At 37.3% G+C, this 20028-nt stretch overlaps 1 protein-coding gene across 1 annotated transcript; it reads left to right on the forward strand.

Moving 5' to 3' along the window:
- The first annotated feature begins 12922 nt into the window (after positions 1-12922).
- Positions 12923-19516, forward strand: LOC114478053 (cortexin-3). The gene is made up of 2 exons (XM_028470850.1): positions 12923-13251; positions 19049-19516. Exon 2 carries the CDS (start codon positions 19128-19130, stop codon positions 19377-19379), a length of 252 nt encoding a protein of 83 aa, XP_028326651.1. The 5' UTR covers positions 12923-13251; positions 19049-19127; the 3' UTR covers positions 19380-19516.
- Positions 19517-20028: the final 512 nt, after the last annotated feature.

Below are 20028 nucleotides of genomic sequence, written 5' to 3' on the forward strand. Positions count from 1 at the left end.
AGGTGGTTTATAAGTGCCCAAAATGTATTTAAAGTGGAAAAAAATTGCAGAAAAGGCATTGAAATTTAATGGAGAACAGGCAGAAATTGGAGTGATGGAGCAAAAATTTATAAAAGTGATGAAAATGAGTTAAAATATGGCAAGTTTGGTGTAGTAAGCATAAAAACAAGCAAAAATTAGCTCAATATGTTAAAAAAAATAATAATCTTAGTTTCTTAAAGGCATCTGGCGACCCCCTCTCAGTGTCTCACGAGACCAAATGGGGTCCCGACCCAAAGGTTGAGAACCCCTGATCTAGAGCATCGCCAAAGTTGCCAACAAAACATTGCAAATAAAACCAAGCGTAATCAACTCTTTGCTAGTGTGCATTTCATATAATTATCATCATTTAACAATATATTCTCCAATGATTAGTATTTAAAACTAAATGAGGCTTTTGTGCAAACAAATATCAGTCTGAGGTGGATGTATAATGATATAATACTGTATGTAACCCTGGGATCTCACTTAGCTTTGCATTGACCTCAGACTCCCACCCAAACAATGCTTCACCACAGGCAATATTTTACAATGCATCTGGGTTCATATCAGAAGGTTTTTGTTCCTGCTTTATTTTAACAGATGCACACTGACACCATGTGTTTATGGGATGGTAGTGCACTGTTAGTGGTAGACTGAGGTGAATTTGAGCGCTCATCTGATTGGTTGTTCCTGTAACATCAAAGTTTTAATTCTGCACCCATATGAAACATAGACCAACAAAGATACAGACCACTGGGGTAAACCCAAGGTTTCCAATCATCGACTGTAGGTGAAGAAAGTCAGCATCAAGTTGTGGAAAAAAATTACATTTTAGATATTTCAACCTCACATGTTCAGCGTCTGGTAACCATCACTCACTTCAGACTTAATTTAATTACAGTTCTGTATTAACATCCTGTTACAATAATGTCATTCTCTCACTGTCGTTAAATGAGCAAGTCTGCCTTCATTGGGAGATAAAATAGTACAGAATGATGAAGCTACGTGCTGATAAATGTCTTTATCTTTTGCACATTTTTGGTTGATAGAAATATTTATCTTCCAGTTAAATCACTGGTGTGATTCCAGACTTCACCTGTCTGTGTGTCCTTGGGCAAGACACAAAAGCATTTTACTTCCAACGGACGACAGCAGTGAGTGTGCATGAAAGGATAAATGTGACTAATAAAGTAAAGTGCTCTGAGACTACTCAAGTAACGTAATAATTCAATACACAGTGAAACTGTTTCCGAAGTTGCAAAAAACTTTCATTTGTCATGTTTGTCCTTCCACACAGAAGCTTCAAAACATCAAGTAGATTAAGGAGAACCAATTTAATCAAAGTGTAATTCAAGTATTTTTAGATGACTGAGCCTGTAACTGAGACTATGTGCCTCAGCCAATGGTTGGTTTTAAGACTGGCATTAAAATGAAAGATTCACAGAGAGGAAAGCCTTGAGTTGTAAGATAATATCTTATTAAATCAAGTGTTAACATGCAAAAATAGAACAGAAAAATATAAACCAGACAGGGACCATTATGGTCTAATTTTGAGTGGCCTCTTAAAGTAAATGCACAAAATGACTAAAAAAACACGCACAATTACAGAAAATTACACCAAAGGAGAAAGTCAATACACAAAACAATTCCCAAAACACACAAAATGCCAGATAAATACATGAGAGGACAGCAGAAAATACACAAAAATGACTCCAAAAACCTCAAATGGCAAAAAATTATAATTTAAAAATACACATGAATGACTCCAAATACCCAAAAGGACAAAAAAAAATATTTTAAATAAATGCAAAAATGACTTCAAAAACACACGAAATTTAAGAGATTTACACCAAAGAAGAACACAAATAAACAACGGTTCCCAAAACACACAAAATGCCAGAATAATACATAAAAGGACAACAAAAAATACACAAAAATGACTCCAAAAACCCTAAAGGGCAAAAAAAATTATTAAAAATGCACTATATGACTTTAAGAACACCTAAAATGGAAGAAAAATAATCAGAAAAACAACAGAAATACACAAAATGACTCCCAAAACACACAGACCCTTTATTATTTGCTCAAATTGGTCATTATTCTAAATGCTGACATTTTTCAATTCAATTCAACTTTATTTATATAGCGCCAATTACAACAAAAGTCATCTCAAAGCACTTTCAAAATATGAAATTCTTAATAAAAAGTAAAAAACACAACAAATCCACATGAAAAAGCATAACCAGGTTCAGAGGTGGCAGCCATCTGCCTCGACCGGTTGGGTTTAGTGGAAAGAAGGAAGAACGGAACAGGATAGAGAGATGATTTTGTGGGCCTTATGTGATAAAAGTTGCCCATCACTGATATAAACTGTAATCAAACAATAAATGTAAAACATTAGATCATCTTTGGGAAAATAGTTTGAATGTAAATCAAAAAGATTAGGAAAGTGCTGTAAAAACTGTGAATGCAGGACGTTTCATTCAGTCTGTCTGTTTATGGTTACAAAAAAGAACATCAATACTTTAAGGAGACGCTGTGTAAGTCAGGGTCTGATCAATGAAGCACACGCAGTAACGCAATAACGTATACACGCTAGCCATTAGGCGAACAGGTTCCCACAAACACTCAGTAATGACTGAGAAGCTCCTGGAGATTATTCAAGGCACTAAATTGGATTAGTAGAGATTGTTCAACTGGCAATTAGACTGAGGCTACAAATGAAGGAAGCACAAAGCTATTAATTAATGCTAGTGGGGAGATGTGCCACTGAGTTCATTGAATAGTGGTGAAGATGAGTCGCTGAGGGAGAGGAGGTGTCAGACAAAGTAGCCCATCAGATGAATAGGCTAGAGGAAAATCAATAAGGCTGTGAGCTCTGCTTTTAGTGCGTTGATGGCTGACTTATAGACACAACTTTGAATGCTGGAGAGTTTGGCCTATGGAAAAGTTAGTTGTAGACTTTTATAAAGCCATGGCATCGACTTGAAAAGGCGTGTGTGGAAGATCCACAAGCTTAGAAAAAAGTCTCTTATCAGTCCACAGAGCTGGTCCCAAGTGTTGCTTTGAGTCAGCAGACTCCAAATTAATATCAGCTGTGTGCAAGCATTGGTTAAACCGTTTAGATTCAAATTGTTGTGATCCAGAAGCTATTTCTTACGGAAACACTTGACCTTAAAGAGGAAATTACGCTCTTAAACTTGACATCTAACAAGTGTTCTGCTGCTTTCATTAGCATTTTTTCTTTTTTTTTTTTTTTTTTTTAAGCATTTGGAATCAGCCTTTATTCTTTAATTTCCATACCTGCTGAGGTGAGGGAACGCAAGAGTCCTCAAGTATCTCAGGTCGTCACTCTGGACTGTGTGAGCTTCAATTACCAAAGACTGCGACTGTTTTCACCCTTGGTCCCCCTCGAAAACGAGATGTTGCACCTCAAGGGGCTGTCCATGAATACTTTTCTAATTTAAAACATTCATGTTATAACAACGTATATCCAATAACTCTTTCGCACATAGCTTCATGAAGCATGATCATACCGGTGGTTTAACCCAGCCAGTACCTTTAGTTCCAGTCTCCTTCTGTCTCTGCGACATCATATCTACAGTGTAAGATCAAAGCTGCCCTTTGAGCCTCACTGTCACTCATCTTCTCTGCACATTACTATGTTGTTCATCCCACTTACTCATTATTGAGGGATTTTATATATTTGCTCTTGTTTCTAATAAAAACGCATGTATCGCTGTTTTTGGTTATTTGACTTTTCGTCATGTGTCCCTCTGAAGGTGAAACAACACCTGAAAAGTGTCGTACAACACTTTATCAAACTTGCTAAAGAAGGACTCCAAATTAGATCAATTTTATTGATGTAATGCATTGTGGTCTGAAAGACTTTACATCGTTATTTATTTAACAAGGATAAAAATAGCCAAAAGGAACAATCTACATAGATAGTTTGAATGCGACTTGCAAAGCACAATATTTACAGAAGTTGAGTGAAATCGACCAAAAAAAAAACTTAAATTTTGTTGTGAATAGCTAATGTAGCCAATCCTATATAAAGATATGGGCAAAATGGGTAAGTTGTGATGATTACGTGGTCTTTAAAAAAAAGAATTCTTGTCCGAAGTCAACCAGGTGACTATGATAATCGACAAAGTTTCAAGCCATATTGAATTTGTAGACCTGTTTAATTTTTTATTTCAAACATCTTGAGGCAAAGGAAAATTAGGCTTGGAGAAAAATATTTCTGTAAATATAAAAATTCAGGATATATGATCATTTTGACTGTAATAGAAATAGATTCAATTATTTCTTTTTTAAGAGATCTGTGCCTTAACTTTTGGGGCAAAAGCATTTTGGGGAGCGGGCCAGGACATAGCGATGGGTGTGTGTGGACCTTTGACAAGCTAACAGGTAAGATGACGTATTACTGTACTTTTTGATTGATCTGACAAAAGCATTGAAAACTTTGGCTGTGGTTGTTGAATCGTTAAATTATTTATATGGCTTCAGTCGCAAGATCGTAGCTTTCCAATGACATGCAGCCTGAATGATAACGTGAGCATACTACAGTAGTTGTGTAATCATATGAAAACAACATCTCGGCAGACTGACAAGAGATTCATGTATAATATATATATACTTTTCTGTGATTAAATGATCACTACAGACTTTATAATGTTGCTTTTCTGGGTCAGGTCGGAAAGCTTTCCGATTGATGATGGATAGCCATTTGTTTCTCCGTTCCGTGGACAAGACGTTCTGTTTGTTCTCCTTGACTCGTAATTATTTTAGGAATGCAATAAAACTGTCTTATTTTCCCCTGGCTTCGCTCTGTTTGATCAACCCCACACAACACATGCATGCGGCATGACACACGGCGAAAACCGGGTAAAATTGCTGACTTTGGGTTACCTGTAAAGTGCCACACAGTGACACACAAGATGGCGACACGCACAGGGGATCCTGGGAGTGGAAACCCATCTATTGCAGCGCAATGAAGCTACAGCAGATGAGACAGTTTGTGATGCACTTTTGAACGGCAAGACGTTTAATAATCATATTGAATATTATTATTATCAGTGTATCTAAACCCATTAACGCGTGCATTAAAGCATGTGAATGGATTATTCCAAGCTAAACTAGTAGATTAAGGGATCATTAGCAGATAACAGATGAGGATATGCTAATGTTACTGGATAAAGCCTTAACCACAAGGTTCCATTTTTGCAGTAGTAAATTCGATGAATTAATTAACTAATAATAATTAATGCCTAAAAATGTGCCTGCAGAATAACTTGAGTTTACTTCACACACATAACTCTGTTTTATCTACCCACATAGGCTACTTTTTTTTTTCTTTGCTCAAGCAGTAAACTTTTCAATTGTGTTATTTGTGAAAAAGTGCAAATGAAGTGTTTGAATGTGGTTCCCTCACAGATTTTTTTAATAGTTATAATCCTGATTTAAATGAGTTTTCTCCTGCCGACTTTGGCTAACCATTTCTTTCTCCTCTCGGTTGGGAAGCCATACATTTTAACTCCTTTTTTGGAGCAATTGGAGCATCCCCATGCAGCACAGCAAATCATGGTGGCTGTTACGGTCCCTTCCGGAAGATAAAGCTGAATCAAAAGAGACCACTAACATATGTAAAAGAACACAGACAAAGGTGTTTGAGTTCCCAAGATTTATTGCAAAAGAACAATTAATTAATTAAAACAATAAATCAACAAAAAGAAAAGGGCTGCAGGCGTCGGCCAAAAAAAACAAAAGAGGGGTGAAGGACATGGCTAACCGCTCCATGGGCAATCGGACAAACCACCACCCTGGCTAAAGCTACCTCAGCTAAAACAAGCTAACTAATCACACAGAGAGAAAACACGGAAAACGGGACTACCGACGACTACAGCCAAGCTAAAATAACAAAACCCAGCAATCTTAACATGCATGGGGAAAAATGAATAAGGGGGGAAAAGGAACGCTCTGCTACTTTAACAGAAAGAAGGTTCACAACCCAACAAACAAACCTCCCTAGGTCTCTGTCCCAGGAGACAGCTCCGCTGTGCTCCACTCTCCTGCCAACCTAAATAATTTCCCTCACCCTGAGTCTCAACAGCAATCAGGTGCTGCAGCCACCCAGGTAGAGGCAGGAGGGAGACCAGAGAGAGAGAAAACACAGCAGCCTGACACACGTAACAGTGGCGACTACATGCAAGGACACCACGTATGAAAGGCACAGACAAACTGCATGACAAGTTATTAATGTTTCTGATTTTGTTAGACATTTATTTAATGAATTAATCTATGTACATAAGTGCATTGTAAAAATCTAATGTCTATTTGTATATATGTACAATATAAACATAATAAATATCTTTTCATTGTGTCCTGTCTGGATGTAGTGCTTTTCTAATGAGCCCTTTTTTCAGATTTCTGCACATGCAAGCCAAAGATATATTTCTGGCTTTTGTAAAACAAAAAGTAGACATTAAAGTTATTCTGAATTTGTGAATATTATGCATTCATGTATATGCAGAATCAGAATCCTTTTATTGTCATTGTTCCTCTTTCAGAAGCACAACGAAATTAAAAATAGAAAGATCTCGTGTATATATAGTGTTATGAATGGCAGGATTGCATACAAATTGCAAACAGAAAAATTTAATTCAATGGATTTGCAATGGATTTCCTGGACAACGCAACAGCATCATGCTGCTGATGCCAATCAGCAGTTGACGATCATTGATAATCACCTGTCAGACTCCTGTTGTCCTAGTCTGTCCCAGAGCTCTTTCAAGGTTATCTGAAATATATAGATATCTGAAAGTCAAAGATTACATTAAATCATTAAGATTACATAGGCCCTTAATTACCATGGGATTACTGAAGTGGAAGAAAATAAACTAGCATGAATCGCTTGACAATAACTTCCAACAAATTGAGTCTACATGAAGCATTTTGTCTCAACTCTCTCTCTTTAATGGCTCTGGACAGCACAAGACATGAAGGCTTCTGATTGGTTCTTTCTACTTGGATCGAATGGCAGGGATTGGTCAGTATTTTTACAGGACTGCAGCTTCAACAGAGGTCTGATTCTTTTCGTTCCTATTTTGAAATTACAGACCTTTGCTCAAAGCACAAAACTGACACGCTGTCCAAACTTTTTCTGAGCAACAAATGGAGCCTCGTCTTTTTGTCTGTGACCTGAATCATTCCCCAGCACAATGATCTGAAGTGGTGTTTCACTTCAATTTGGTGAGGACTTTTTTTTCCAACTACCACTAGTGCAAGGCAAAAAATAAGGTCAAAGAAAGTTTCCTCTCAAAAACCTTGATGATGTCTCTAAAGGTGTTGCCAACGTGTTGTCCTGATGGCCTCATTCTGCTGTTGTAGCCACTCCTTCCCCACAGCGTTCTCCCTGTGCCCTCCAGGGAAGGCACGAGGAGAGTACACGTACACATGCACTATTTTAAAACCACTGACCTGTAGAAATTGCTGTCATCCATTATGTCTATTCCAGAGATGGACAACTTTTAAAAAAGCCGGGGCTTACAACATTGTGATTGTCTGATCTGAGAGCCACGTTATCAACATTCATGTCAGCATTTAAAGTATAATGAGCAGTCTGAGCATTATAACAACAAATAACAAAGGGTTTGTGTGTTTTTGGAGAATCTTTTTATCTGTATTTTGTTGTACTTTTTGTATTTTTCTGTCATTGTGTGGAATTTCTTTTTTGTTATAGCTTATTGGAGTCATTTTTGAGTATTGCTTGTTGTCTTTTATGTATTTTTCTGACAATTTCGCATGTTCGCGTGTTATTTTGTGCTTTTCTTGAGTTTTAAGAGTAATTTGCTGTACTTGTCATTTTGTTTGTTTTTGGGGCCTTTTTTTGTGTGTTTTTGTTGTTTTTTTGTGTTAGTTGTAATTTTGTGTGTTTTGCTGTTCTGGAGTCATTTTGGGTATTTACTTTGGGGGCAGCACAAAATTATATTGAGGGTCACATGTGGCCCCCGGGTCGTCAGTTGCCCATGTCTGATCTATTCTTTGCAGGTTTGCTCTCCATTCATGCAACGCAAGCTAACTTTACATGTTTGATCAAATCAAAGTCATTACATTTTGAATAATTCTTATTGTTTTCATATATTCAACTACTGCAACAAGCTCATTGCTCTCAGATAATGCTGATGTATTAGTTGTATAATTGAATTAATTAATGCCCCATCTGCCACACAGAAAAGTTATCTTTGGTAAATAAATGAAGAAACTTTCAAACTTTCTTTTTGGAGTTGTAAAAAGACACAAGTAAATGTAAGGATTAACACAGGATCTCTTTGATCCCCTACTGTCTGCTCACATTAGAAACGTACTGGTTGACATTTTCTTAAATGCCAAGTAATGAGAGAAGAAAAGGTTCATAAAGCTACAGCAGATGGTTAGAGCTTATTATTTAACAAAGGTTGGGTCGACTTCCTCTAGGCAAAATGAACTCGTAATGTATTTATTATAAGACACTATTGGTGTTAGGCACCCAATTCATACCAATCTCAAATGTAATTTATTTTGTCAGCTTCTTTTGGTTTAACCCTCTACTTTCCTAAAATAGTCACTGTATGTAGAGCTGCAGGTTTCATGTGTTTATTGTAATTTCTCTCTTTGATCTGTCATTGATAGATTGTCTAATATCTTTGTGTCGTATTCTGTCAGAGGTTTTTATCTTTTTATATTGCTCTGTTCTTCAAGCATGATGATTTTTGTATTCCAGTCAGTCTCCATAGTCTCCAGATTCATGCTTGCATTGTCTGCTCTTACATTGTGTTTCTTAGTGTATATCATTTGGTTATGACCATAATTTACTGTATTCCTGCATCTATTTAATCCCACTGTCTAAAACACGTGTCAAACTCAAGGCCAGGGGATAAAAATCCGGCCCTTTGAAGCATCCATTTCGGCCCACAGGAGAAAGTCAGAGAAATGACAAAACATGAATCATTGTGTGAATGAAACTCAACAATATTCGCAGAGCTCAAGGATTTCCTGGTGCTCATATCGCATGATGGCAGTCATTTTAAAACTATTAAAGAAAACCCTAAAAATTCTTACAAATCTTTTAATTTTCCTCAAATTATTACATAACATTTTCTTTAAATAAAAATGGTCACAAAATCTAGGAAATTTAAAGCGCAAACTAAGGCACAATAATGTTGAAAGGACTCATTATCTATAGCATAAAATCTGTGCCCCTCTTGAAATCAAACTGGTCCATATTTGCTCCCTGATTTAAAAGAAGTTTAACATCTCTATTTTAGAGCATTCAAGTCGGCTCGTAGAAGAAAGTAAAAATAAGACAGAAAGCATTTATCACTGTGTAAAATACTAAATATTTCAGTTGTAGATATTATCTCATTTCTGCCAAATTCATAAATTCATTGAAACTCCAGAATATTTGCAGGGGGTCGGTGTATCCCCTTGCCTATACTATACGTGACTGCAATCAGAACTCACAAAATTGCTCAAAATAACAAAAATGTTTGTCACAAAATCAAGAAATGTTGAAGTGGAGATCCAACAGAGACTGATATTTGTCATTTATTGTTGGTGCCTTTCAAACTGTGTGAAAATGATGGCTGGAGCATTTATTTGACTGTTTTTTGCCTGCAGTCCTCACTGACTTCCACCAGGTGGTGATGGAGAATAACATTTGTGAGTTTATTTGATCAATACAATCTCTTCGATCTTCAGACTTCTCTGCACAGCCACATGTCTGACCCTTTCACTGACCATTACAGACACCTGAGTGTTTCTGTATTTGTCACAGCAAAAGATTTTCAACACGAACAAGACATTCAACATGTCTGTTCAGTAGACTGACATTTTCTATTTTTACAACCAGTCTGAAAGTCATCAAACAGAAGAACAAGGTGACTGGTTTATATTAGAGGATGTTTTGTTACTGCAAAGCCTTTTTGTGTGCAGCATTAAAAAAGACAAAGTAAACAACATTATCTCACATTGTTATCAACCTTTCCTCTTGCTCCCACGTGAGAATCATGACGCAACATATTATGTGTTGTGTTACTATGGTAACAACCAACAGTTCTTTGTGAAGCCATGGTGAAATAAATGCATGAAAATGTCATGTTTAAATCCTAAACAAGTCCCTGCAATTTGTATTTATTTATGAAAACATTGTTTAAATGTGAACGTTAACAGGTGGTTTTACTCAGTAATGGCTTCTTTGGCTACAAAACAGGAAGTAGGTATAGGGAATCAGAAAAAAAAGATGGCAATTGTTAGAATCGTTGTTTGAAAAAATATAATTTATTTTGCAATGTTATAGGAGCAAAAAAACACTTGAAGGTATCAGTTAGCACAAGTCTAGCCAGAGAATCAAGGATATCTTATCTGCTTAGGCCTTGCCAATATTAGACACGACCCTCATTTATCAACGTTGCGTAAAAACGGGTGCAAATCTGAGGTCACATTGTGTCGTTCGCACCATCGTGAGACTTATGAAACATTCATATCCAACCAATCCCAGCGCACCAATGATGGGGTGTTGATAAATGCGGCTGTCATTAACTTGTTACGCCCTCAAATATTCCTGGTTCGAAGGCCCCGCCCACTGAGGTCAAACAAACACTGGCAAATAAATAAACATTTCCTAGATGAAAATCAGCGTCCTTACAGCTGAGGTGTAGAAAGACAAAGATTTGGTTTTCATAAGTGTGAAAACTGGAATTTAAAGAGCAAGTTTAAACCCTCTGTGGGAGAGAATAACGAAGGCACTGAACAGCGTTTCTGTATTGGAAAGGAATCAAACTGAGGTTTGAATTAAATTCTCCGTAATTAACTTAACCAATGCCTAATGATGGTTTGAATTACATTTTACACAACAACTATCAAATGCGTCACATCATAGCCAACCAATCAGATTAAACATAATGCATCACGCAAAAACAGCATCGAATGCCGGGTATTTTCTCAGTTTTAGAGTTCATAGATTTAGCTATACTTGGAGCCTGAGAATTTCATTTTGAATTGAATTAATTAGTACTCTTCTACCTCTGACCCTAACTCTGAACCCTAACTCTGAACCCTAACCCCACTAGATCCCTCCACCTCACCCAAAAATGCCAACATAGCTCCAAAGGTGTCATAATTTTATTTTTAGAATAATAGTACATTTTAACAAACTGTTTATTTTATACAGATGCCTTTGTGGGGAAAAAAAAGTTCCAATTGTGCAAAAATGTTGTCTCTTCCTGTATAAGTCTATACATGAAATGTTTATTGTATGCAAGGGAACCGTGGCAAAATTTATTACCAACAATAAACATGGAGGGTGAAACCAACTAGTAACTTTTACTTTGAGTACTATTTAATTGAGCTATATTTTTTAAATGTACTTGGGCACAATTTCAATCAAGTAACAGTACTTCTACTATAGGATCTCGGTACCAGTGACGTGCAGTCAGGGTGGGCAAGGTAGGCAGTGCCTACCCAAGGGTGAATTGATATTTTGATTATTTGTTTTAATTATAATGTAATTGTAAATTATTTATTTTTCATTTTCCAATAGCCTACAGTATCTACTAGTTTTAAAGTGTCAGCATTTTGTGCTTTTCATATCCCAAATTACTAAACATCACTATTTCCTGGTACAGCAGAGACGCTGCACAGTCTCACTCCGCTGTAAGACAGGAGGAGGCACATTGCTGCTCTGCCTCTGTTCCCATAGTGTGGTTTTATGTGTTTGCGCATGCGCAGTCAGTTCCCCAAAATAAAAATCATTTACGTAAAAAGGCAGCTCTCTACGGTGCCTTTGGACTGAACCGCGCTATGCTAAATGCTATACGTACGTTCACAGTGCATTAGTGAATTGATATCACGTGGCCGCTGCTACGTTTTCTAGCTAATGGGTGGGATAACACTACAGGCAGGATGACAGCGCTAGAGACGATAAGGAAACTTTCATTTGAGGAAAAACAACAGCTTTTAAAAGATGATAGACCAACACCTGAGCTACCAGACCTTCAGCAAAGGAAAGGTCAGAAAATTGTTTGTATTTTCTACAGTGAAATGAAGGATTGACTTTGTGGATGGGCCTCACTGAGGCTGTTCTGAGTTGTTGTTGTTGTCATTTTCTCCTTTTTTTTGTTTCCAACACAAACAACAGATGTGCTGCTGTGTCATGAGATATATCTTGTTGGGAGAGTATGGAGGCTATATAAAATAATTGTTTATGTTTCTTTAATGGTGTTTTATGCTGTTGATTTTGTTTGATGGCTAAATGCTTGTTCATGTGGATCTTGTTGGGTTTTTTCTTTCTGAATTTTATATTTCGATAAGCACATTGAGATGACTTTGTTGTAAATTGCTTAATACATATAAAGTTGAATTGAATTGAATTAATACTTGCCAGCAGAAACATATGAAGATGTCAAAGTTGACATTGGTGCCTACCCAACCCGAGTGCTCAAGGCACGTCACTGATCAGTACTCTTCCACATTTTCCCCTAACCCTGAACCCTAGCCCCACTAGATCTCTCCACCTAACCAAAAAATGCCAACATAGCTCCAAAGGTGTCATAATTTAGCAAACAGCACTTAATGACAGCCTTCATGACACCTTATTCGTGTTGTAATGACAGGTTTTATGTCATAATAATGACAGCGTAATGTAAGCCTTTACGTATAAAACTTCAAATAAAGTGTTACCCATGTTTAGTTTTTGTTTTTTAAATCAAAGCTGATATATAATCATATTTAAAGTTTGCGACTTTATCTTGACTGACCCTGCATTGACTGTTATGATCTGCTGCTACTTGATGGCCACACCTCATCTCCCATCGGCTTGCAAAAATATATAAGCCTATACCTGGTGGATTGCTATGGCAACAGGTTGCCATGAGCGACGGGGTACCACTACATCCCTGCCTGTGAGTCTGCGGGGATGAGCCGGGACACACACACTCATACACACACACACGTCTGTGAGGCAAAGGCAGAAAGAAGAGTGCCGGGCTGCAGGCAGCAAACACAGAGACAAACACCCCGCTGTGAGAGGCTTGTGTGTCGGCCATGAGGTGAGCGGCTCCTCGGGCTCAGGCAGCTGGAAACAGACGCGTCCGCTCGGCTCTTTTCGTTGTTTCGGTGACGCCTTTCGGATCCATGAGGATGGAGACCCGCCGCTGACGGAGATTCCCGAGCTCTGCCCGAAAACAACAGGTTAGTGCTGCTGATGGACTTGTGCAACATTATCTTGACAATCTCCATGTGTGTAAATGTCATTGCGTTTAACTGATGCACTAAAGTAGCCGGTGGTGCCTTCAAACACACTGAAGGATGTGCTGACCAAAATAGATGATTTACATCATGTTTAATAAAATTTATTAATTTTTTTTTTTAAAACAGCGCAGATTGCAAAGCTTTATTCAAACGATGGATCATTATTCTGCACTAAAATGTTGGAATGCATGGGTGGGTCTACCCTTGATCCCTATGTGAAGATTTTTAATGGGCAATGAAAAGGAAACAAATGTTTTAAATATTGTTATTGAATAAAAAAAAAAAAAAAATGTATTGTTTCGATTAGGTGAATACAAATACTTAAAAAAAAAATGCATTTTTTGAATTAAGTTGACAGCTTTACTGTAATTATATTACCCAAAAAAAAATAATGATTTCAACCATGAATATTCCCAGTCACAAAAAAGAACTGAATACATATGTAAATATGGTAATTAAGAATTTGTTTGTAAAATGTCTCATTCCTTCAAAATGGTGGAGTTTTGAGAGCACTACAAAGAAAGGCTCTATATTGAATAACTTAACCTTTTTCTGTTTAAAGGACAAAACAAAATTAGCATTAGGTGTGCAAACAATTACAAAATAAGGTGCATTTCAATGGATGTACAAAATTTTGTGTGTTTTTAATCACATTTATTTATGGCCATGGTCAAATATGAATGGCAATGATAATAAATGTTAGTATTATATGACTATATATTTTAGGTGTTAATAGCCCATCACTGTGTCACAGACTGGCATGTGTCTGACATGAGCTATAGACACCAACAGAACCCAATGACAATATACAAATGAAATAATTATTTTCAGTAATAATGATAATAATATTGTATTTGTAATGCACTTTACATCCACATATCTCAAATTGCTACAGTCGCTGGTATTTATATATATTTCTATAGTTCTATTTCTAAGTTCTATAAGAACCCATTCTAGATGTTTATATTGACTGAGATGAACTATATATAGATATGATCGGTTTGTCTGTTTTAACCTCTCTGCCTCATTCTCTGCTTCCCATCCTGGTTGGTGTGGCACACCCAAAGTTTCCCACCTCAGACGTGTTGGTATAAAAATAGACGGGGTGTGTGTGTTTGTGAGGATGTGTGGGTTTGTTGCAGCTACACGTGTGCAGAAAGTGTTAACGTGTGTGCTGTGTGTGCGTGTGTTTTCACAAGAGCATTGTGTTTTTCAGAAAGAGTGCATGTATAACAACAGTAGAGTGTTCGTGTTGTGAATACAGGCCACTTTCTATCACTGTGTAGTTGAGCTGTGGATGTGAATGTAAATGTAATGTTACACGCAGAATTTGCAGTATCACCCTCAGTCAAATAATACAATAACGTATTACTACATGACGAGGATAAAATGTAAATGTCAAGATTAATGTAAAGATCATTTTCATAATGATAATACTTCTACTTTTCCACTATATGGTTTAAGGTTCTCTAGAATAGAACATTATGAAGTATTTTTGTGCAGCAGTTTAATAGCACTGGGGGTTTTTTTTACCCTGTGGTGTGATTGACAGCCCAATGAAAAATGTTGTCCATTGAGGCCCCTTCACCATTTAATTACATATCCTCTATTGCCTTTTCAAAACTCCATTCGTCTTAATTGCCTTACACATGGGCACACACGCTCGCACACACGCAATCCCTCACTCAGTATGTCCAAATTGACTGCTGTCCTTTCTAAACCTTGGCTCTGTTTCCTTGTCTAACCCACTTTCCACACTAATTTTACTCCGCTCTCCTCCACACAGCAGCTGTTGCTGCACAGATGAACCAAAATAACATCATATAATTTCCAAAACTTATTATAGTATGTGTTTCTTCTCTGTCATTGGCAAGCTATTGACACGCCATAGAAAATACCGTATTTTTACTCAAATGCTGTAGTTCAAGACTGCAACAGGTAAACTATTTCTGGCCTTTTTTGTTTGAAAAGAGAGGCTTTATTTTGTATTTGCATAGACGGAAACTCAAACTTTCCGTTAATCTCTGTGAAAAGGTGTCAGATAGAGCTCTAAAAAAGGTACTTATTCGCTGAGCTTTTGATGATGGGGACGTTGGAAGTCTTTGAAGTGCATTACATAAGCTTGTACCAAATAACAGTGAGAAATATTGCTCAAAAGCGTTAATGCTCCGTAACCTTAGCATGTCATTGGAGGGCAGGATGATGGGATTAAGACTTGATATGTACAAAGACAAACTGTTCCTTATCATGTTTCCCGAAAAGGCCAATGAGTCACTGTTGTGAAATATCATTTTTTGGTGCTGGATTAGAAGAGACGGATCAGTGAGGCAAGACTGAAGGCAGCTGTCTCACTGTCGCCCTCCTGAGAACACTTTTTTTTTTTTTTTATTGTTTGCCAGTAAGTGACAGCTCTTGTGTTCGCCTTGCCATTTCAAACCGCATTTCAAACCACCTCATAACACATCCATGCCCCTCCCAAGTGACCATCACACTTTGCAAAGGCTTCTCACACCACGAGCCATGTAACCAAACACAACACGGAAAAGACTGGAGTCTGATTCTTAAGCATTTCATACAACAGTCCTGGCACATGTGTCAAATACATATTCTGAATAAGCTTTTTAAAGGACAATTGTGTCCTTTTTTGTCTTAAACTGTTTGGTCTAGAGAAGGGCTGTCAAACTAAATTTAGTTCAACGGCCAAATACGAACGTTTGCACTTGCAGTTATAAATTAAATGTAAAGTATGAAAGGCATAAACAATATCTAAGCAATAAGTGACAAATACTTAAATGCCCTTTGATTTATTTATTTGTTTTTTCGATTTTTTTTTTAATTTTGTCAGATTTTGTGGAGTAATTTGAGAAAAATTGCAGGATTCTGGAAAAATGTATAGTTCTTTCAACAACAATTTTTAACTGAATTGTTTGGCAATACACAATAATTCATGTAGAATCAGATGCTTTAAGGGCCACATTTGGCCCCCGGGCCTTGAGTTTCACACAATTGGTCTAGAGTTTGTAAATGAATTGCACCAATTCCATTTCTATGGCTTAATGTAAAAATATAATTTGTGCATTTTACCGTGTGGTTACCATTGTCTGTATGCTTCTATTGAACGTTTGTTCAACCACAATTTGCAATCTAATCAAAATGCATTTTCTACCAACCTGTAAAAGTGAAACAAGAAAAAACGTGTTCCTCTTCTTTAGGTTGGTAGAAAATACAATAATCTGCCTCTACATTTTTGTAATACAGAGTGATATAAGCATCAAGGCTCAATTGTAATTTTTTTTTTTTTAAACCAATTTTTAGGTAGTAAATGGCAGCCACCATACAGCCCCAATAATTGAAGGGTTACGTGACTATCAGAATGATAGATGATCAGGTCTATATTGTACTTACAAGCCTGCACATCTCAATCAGATCCAGAGATTATTCACAAATCACTATTGATTGAGGTGGTCCAATTGGTTAAAATGGAAATGAACACACCAGCCTTGGAAATTGGAGTATGAAAAACAAACCTCATACTGTCTGAGAATTTACATATCCAAGGCTGGAGAGAATAATACAGGCTGTAGCATACGTGGAGTAAAGTCAAGAAAAAAACAAATGTAAGAGTTCGTCTCAGCAATAACTCAGAGAGAGTTTGCTCAGCAGGGGAAAAAAAAAACAACGCCAAACAATCAACCTTCCCTCTGGCTGTTTGGAGATCGATTAATTCACCTCCAGCTCATCAGAACAAGCAGCCAAACTGTCTCCTTCTCCTCAATCATTGTATCAGACACAGGCTGAGCAAATGATGCAAACAACTGCAAGCCTAATTTGACACATTAGAGTGAAGGAAATTATGCCTTTTTGGAGGTTTGTTGTTTTGGTCAACAAACAATTAAAAACCAAACTAAACTTAAAGGCTATTCGGGCCATTTCAGTGTTTGCAAGGCTCTGTTTTTTTTATTTCATTGGTGTTAGTTACATAAAGGACGATTTAGAATTTACATTTAATTTGAAAAGGAAATCTTATCCTTTGGTATAATAATAATTAAGTTTATTTTTTTACCTTAAGGCACGAAGTCCATTTCATTCATCTGTCTAATTGCGGCGATTATTCTGTAAATTACTGTTCTTAATCTGATTATTTTTGTCTTGATTGATCTTTGATGTTGCAACTACACTTATTATTCCATTAAGGGATCATCAGCAAAAAATATGGGCCAATTTATAATCATTAAACTCCGTGTTGGTGTTGAGTGGGTATAAAGGGATGCAAAATTGGTCAATAACTCTTGCAAGGATTATGTTTGTGAGTTTGATGGGAAATAAGCATCGAGTATAAAGTCAAGCAAACATATCAACAATCCTTGACTGTCTCTTGAAAGATTCAGCATTGGTCTGATTTCATTATTATTCACTGAATGCAGCAGCAATACGTGAACTTTGTAAACATTTGTGTAAATGTGAATGATTTTGGCGTCCCCGATGACTTGCAAGATATTAAGAATGCCTAACCTAACCTTGTGTACTGAGGAGGCTCTGAATCCATCAGTGGATGGATGGATTCATGCAAGGCCTGGAGGCAGACAAACACAGGCATGGCTCCTACTCACCCAGCATACATTTATTACAGTGAAAGGAACCCTGGTGTCCTGCAGAAATCTCATGCATTCACACTCAGCTCAGGGACGACCTGCTCTTAGAAAGTCTGAGGTCTTGTCATCCAACCCCTAAGAAGCAGTTCTGCTGAACTTTTACTCCTCCGTGCAGCCCTCGTCATGCTTGAGTGATTAGAGCTTCTAAATCAAACCGATGTTAATGAGCGCCAACCTGCTTGACACACGCTTTGGACTTTGGCATGTTTGGGACCGTGGGGCAGCTCTTTGCCAATCTTTCCTTTAGTCAGCTGTTAAACCATTTGCATTCACGTGTCATTCATGCAACCTTCTCTGAAGAGGAATATATTTCCTCAGGCGTTGCAATAAATAATTAAGTGAATTTATAATGCTTGTGCAGATCTGTTAATATTTAACATATGGTTTGATAAAGTCAGTGACACATTTACGGCCATGGTAATATTCTTTACATTATGTGTTACATAAAAAACGCAAATGTAGATTTAAACCATAGGCAGAGTTTTGGGTCGCAGAAGAAAAAATATAATGAAATATATAGATCGTCTTGAGATTTGCGCCAACCACAATGTGTGTAACCTTATACAATAATGCAAAAACGATTAGTAACATAGATAATGTTGACTCCAAAAATTTGCGTTGAAGTGTTGTTAAATGTTGTTGTTCATGATAAAATGAGGCTAGCGGCCGCTTTCTGCTTCATTTTTGCTGCAGTACCATACATGGGTACAGTGTCGCTTCACCATTTACATTGTGAAGAAGAATTGCGAAATAGAAAAAGAACCAACCTAAAGTCTCAAAAGTTTGGGATTATTGTTTTTGTTTTATGGCACTTAAAATATTTGTATATGATGTACATTGAATTCCCAAACTCCGCGTATGATTTAAACCTCCTAAAATGCTACTATTCAGTCCCCTGGGTCTCACACATTTTTTCACTCGACTTTCAAAAATAATCTCATTCAACGGCGACTTTATGCTGCACATTATGTTGCTGTCACCTAAATAATTCATCATAACTGATGAGATAACAGTTCATATTGATTATGCCTGTCACAACATGGAAGACGTGATCAATAATCCATCTTTCTGCATTTCTTGCGCAGGTGTTTTGTCACACTGAGCCCATATTTCCTTCGGAAGTCTTCAACAACCATCAAAGAGCTGGAGCCCAGACGATCAAGCATGGACGTGCCCAGGATGGCTGAGGGCCTGTTCAGCAGCACGCTGTCCTCGTCGGGCGGCGGCCATCACGGGCCGTCGTACCTGACGCTGGAACAGAAGGCGGCCTTCGTTTTCGTGCTGCTGCTCTTCATCTTCCTGGCCCTCCTAATCGTGCGCTGCTTTCGGATCCTTCTGGACCCGTACCGCAGCATGCCCTCATCAAACTGGACTGACCACACGGAGAAAGACACGTTTGATTACCGAATAGTCTAAAAACCTGCACAAAGCAAAACAAAAAAAGTCATATAAATAGACTGATTTGATGCGTTCAAAGCAGTTTTAATCAAAGAAAAGCCTAAATAGCAGGAAATAAAAAACTGCAAACCAATCTAACAGCTTCTCCCTGCCAATTAAAAAATCTCAGCTACAAAGAGACAGCATACTATGAAGAATATCAATCAAATGCACATCAATCTCTGTTAAAAGATGCACCAGAGCCATTTTACATTTTACTGTCCTTTTCCCCTGCCATCAAACTCCAGATGGACTACCTTTGCACCTCGTCCGTCTCGTGTGGAAGTTTGTTCTCACGTCTAACACAGGGTCAAATATATTTTTCAGATGCAAGCAAGTTGGGTAATAACACTGTTTACATTATCTCATGTTTACTCACCTCCTTAGACTTTTATTGATAATGTAGACAATCAGTGTTTGTAACTGTTAATGAAAAAAAACAAAAGACAATTTTTTAGTGCTTAGGTCATTAAGGTTCTTCGTAATTTATTTTTGTTTAAGGTTGTGGACAGAGATGAGAGGTACAAAAAAAAACTTAGTACGAGTAATTCAGGCAATGAAGATTTTAATGCCTTATGTGTGTTTAAGATATTCTGTCGTTATTCCCAATCTTAGGGATGGGGGGAGT

The sequence above is a fragment of the Gouania willdenowi genome, chromosome 16, assembly GCF_900634775.1.
Source record: "Gouania willdenowi chromosome 16, fGouWil2.1, whole genome shotgun sequence".
Lineage (NCBI taxonomy): Eukaryota > Metazoa > Chordata > Actinopteri > Blenniiformes > Gobiesocidae > Gouania > Gouania willdenowi.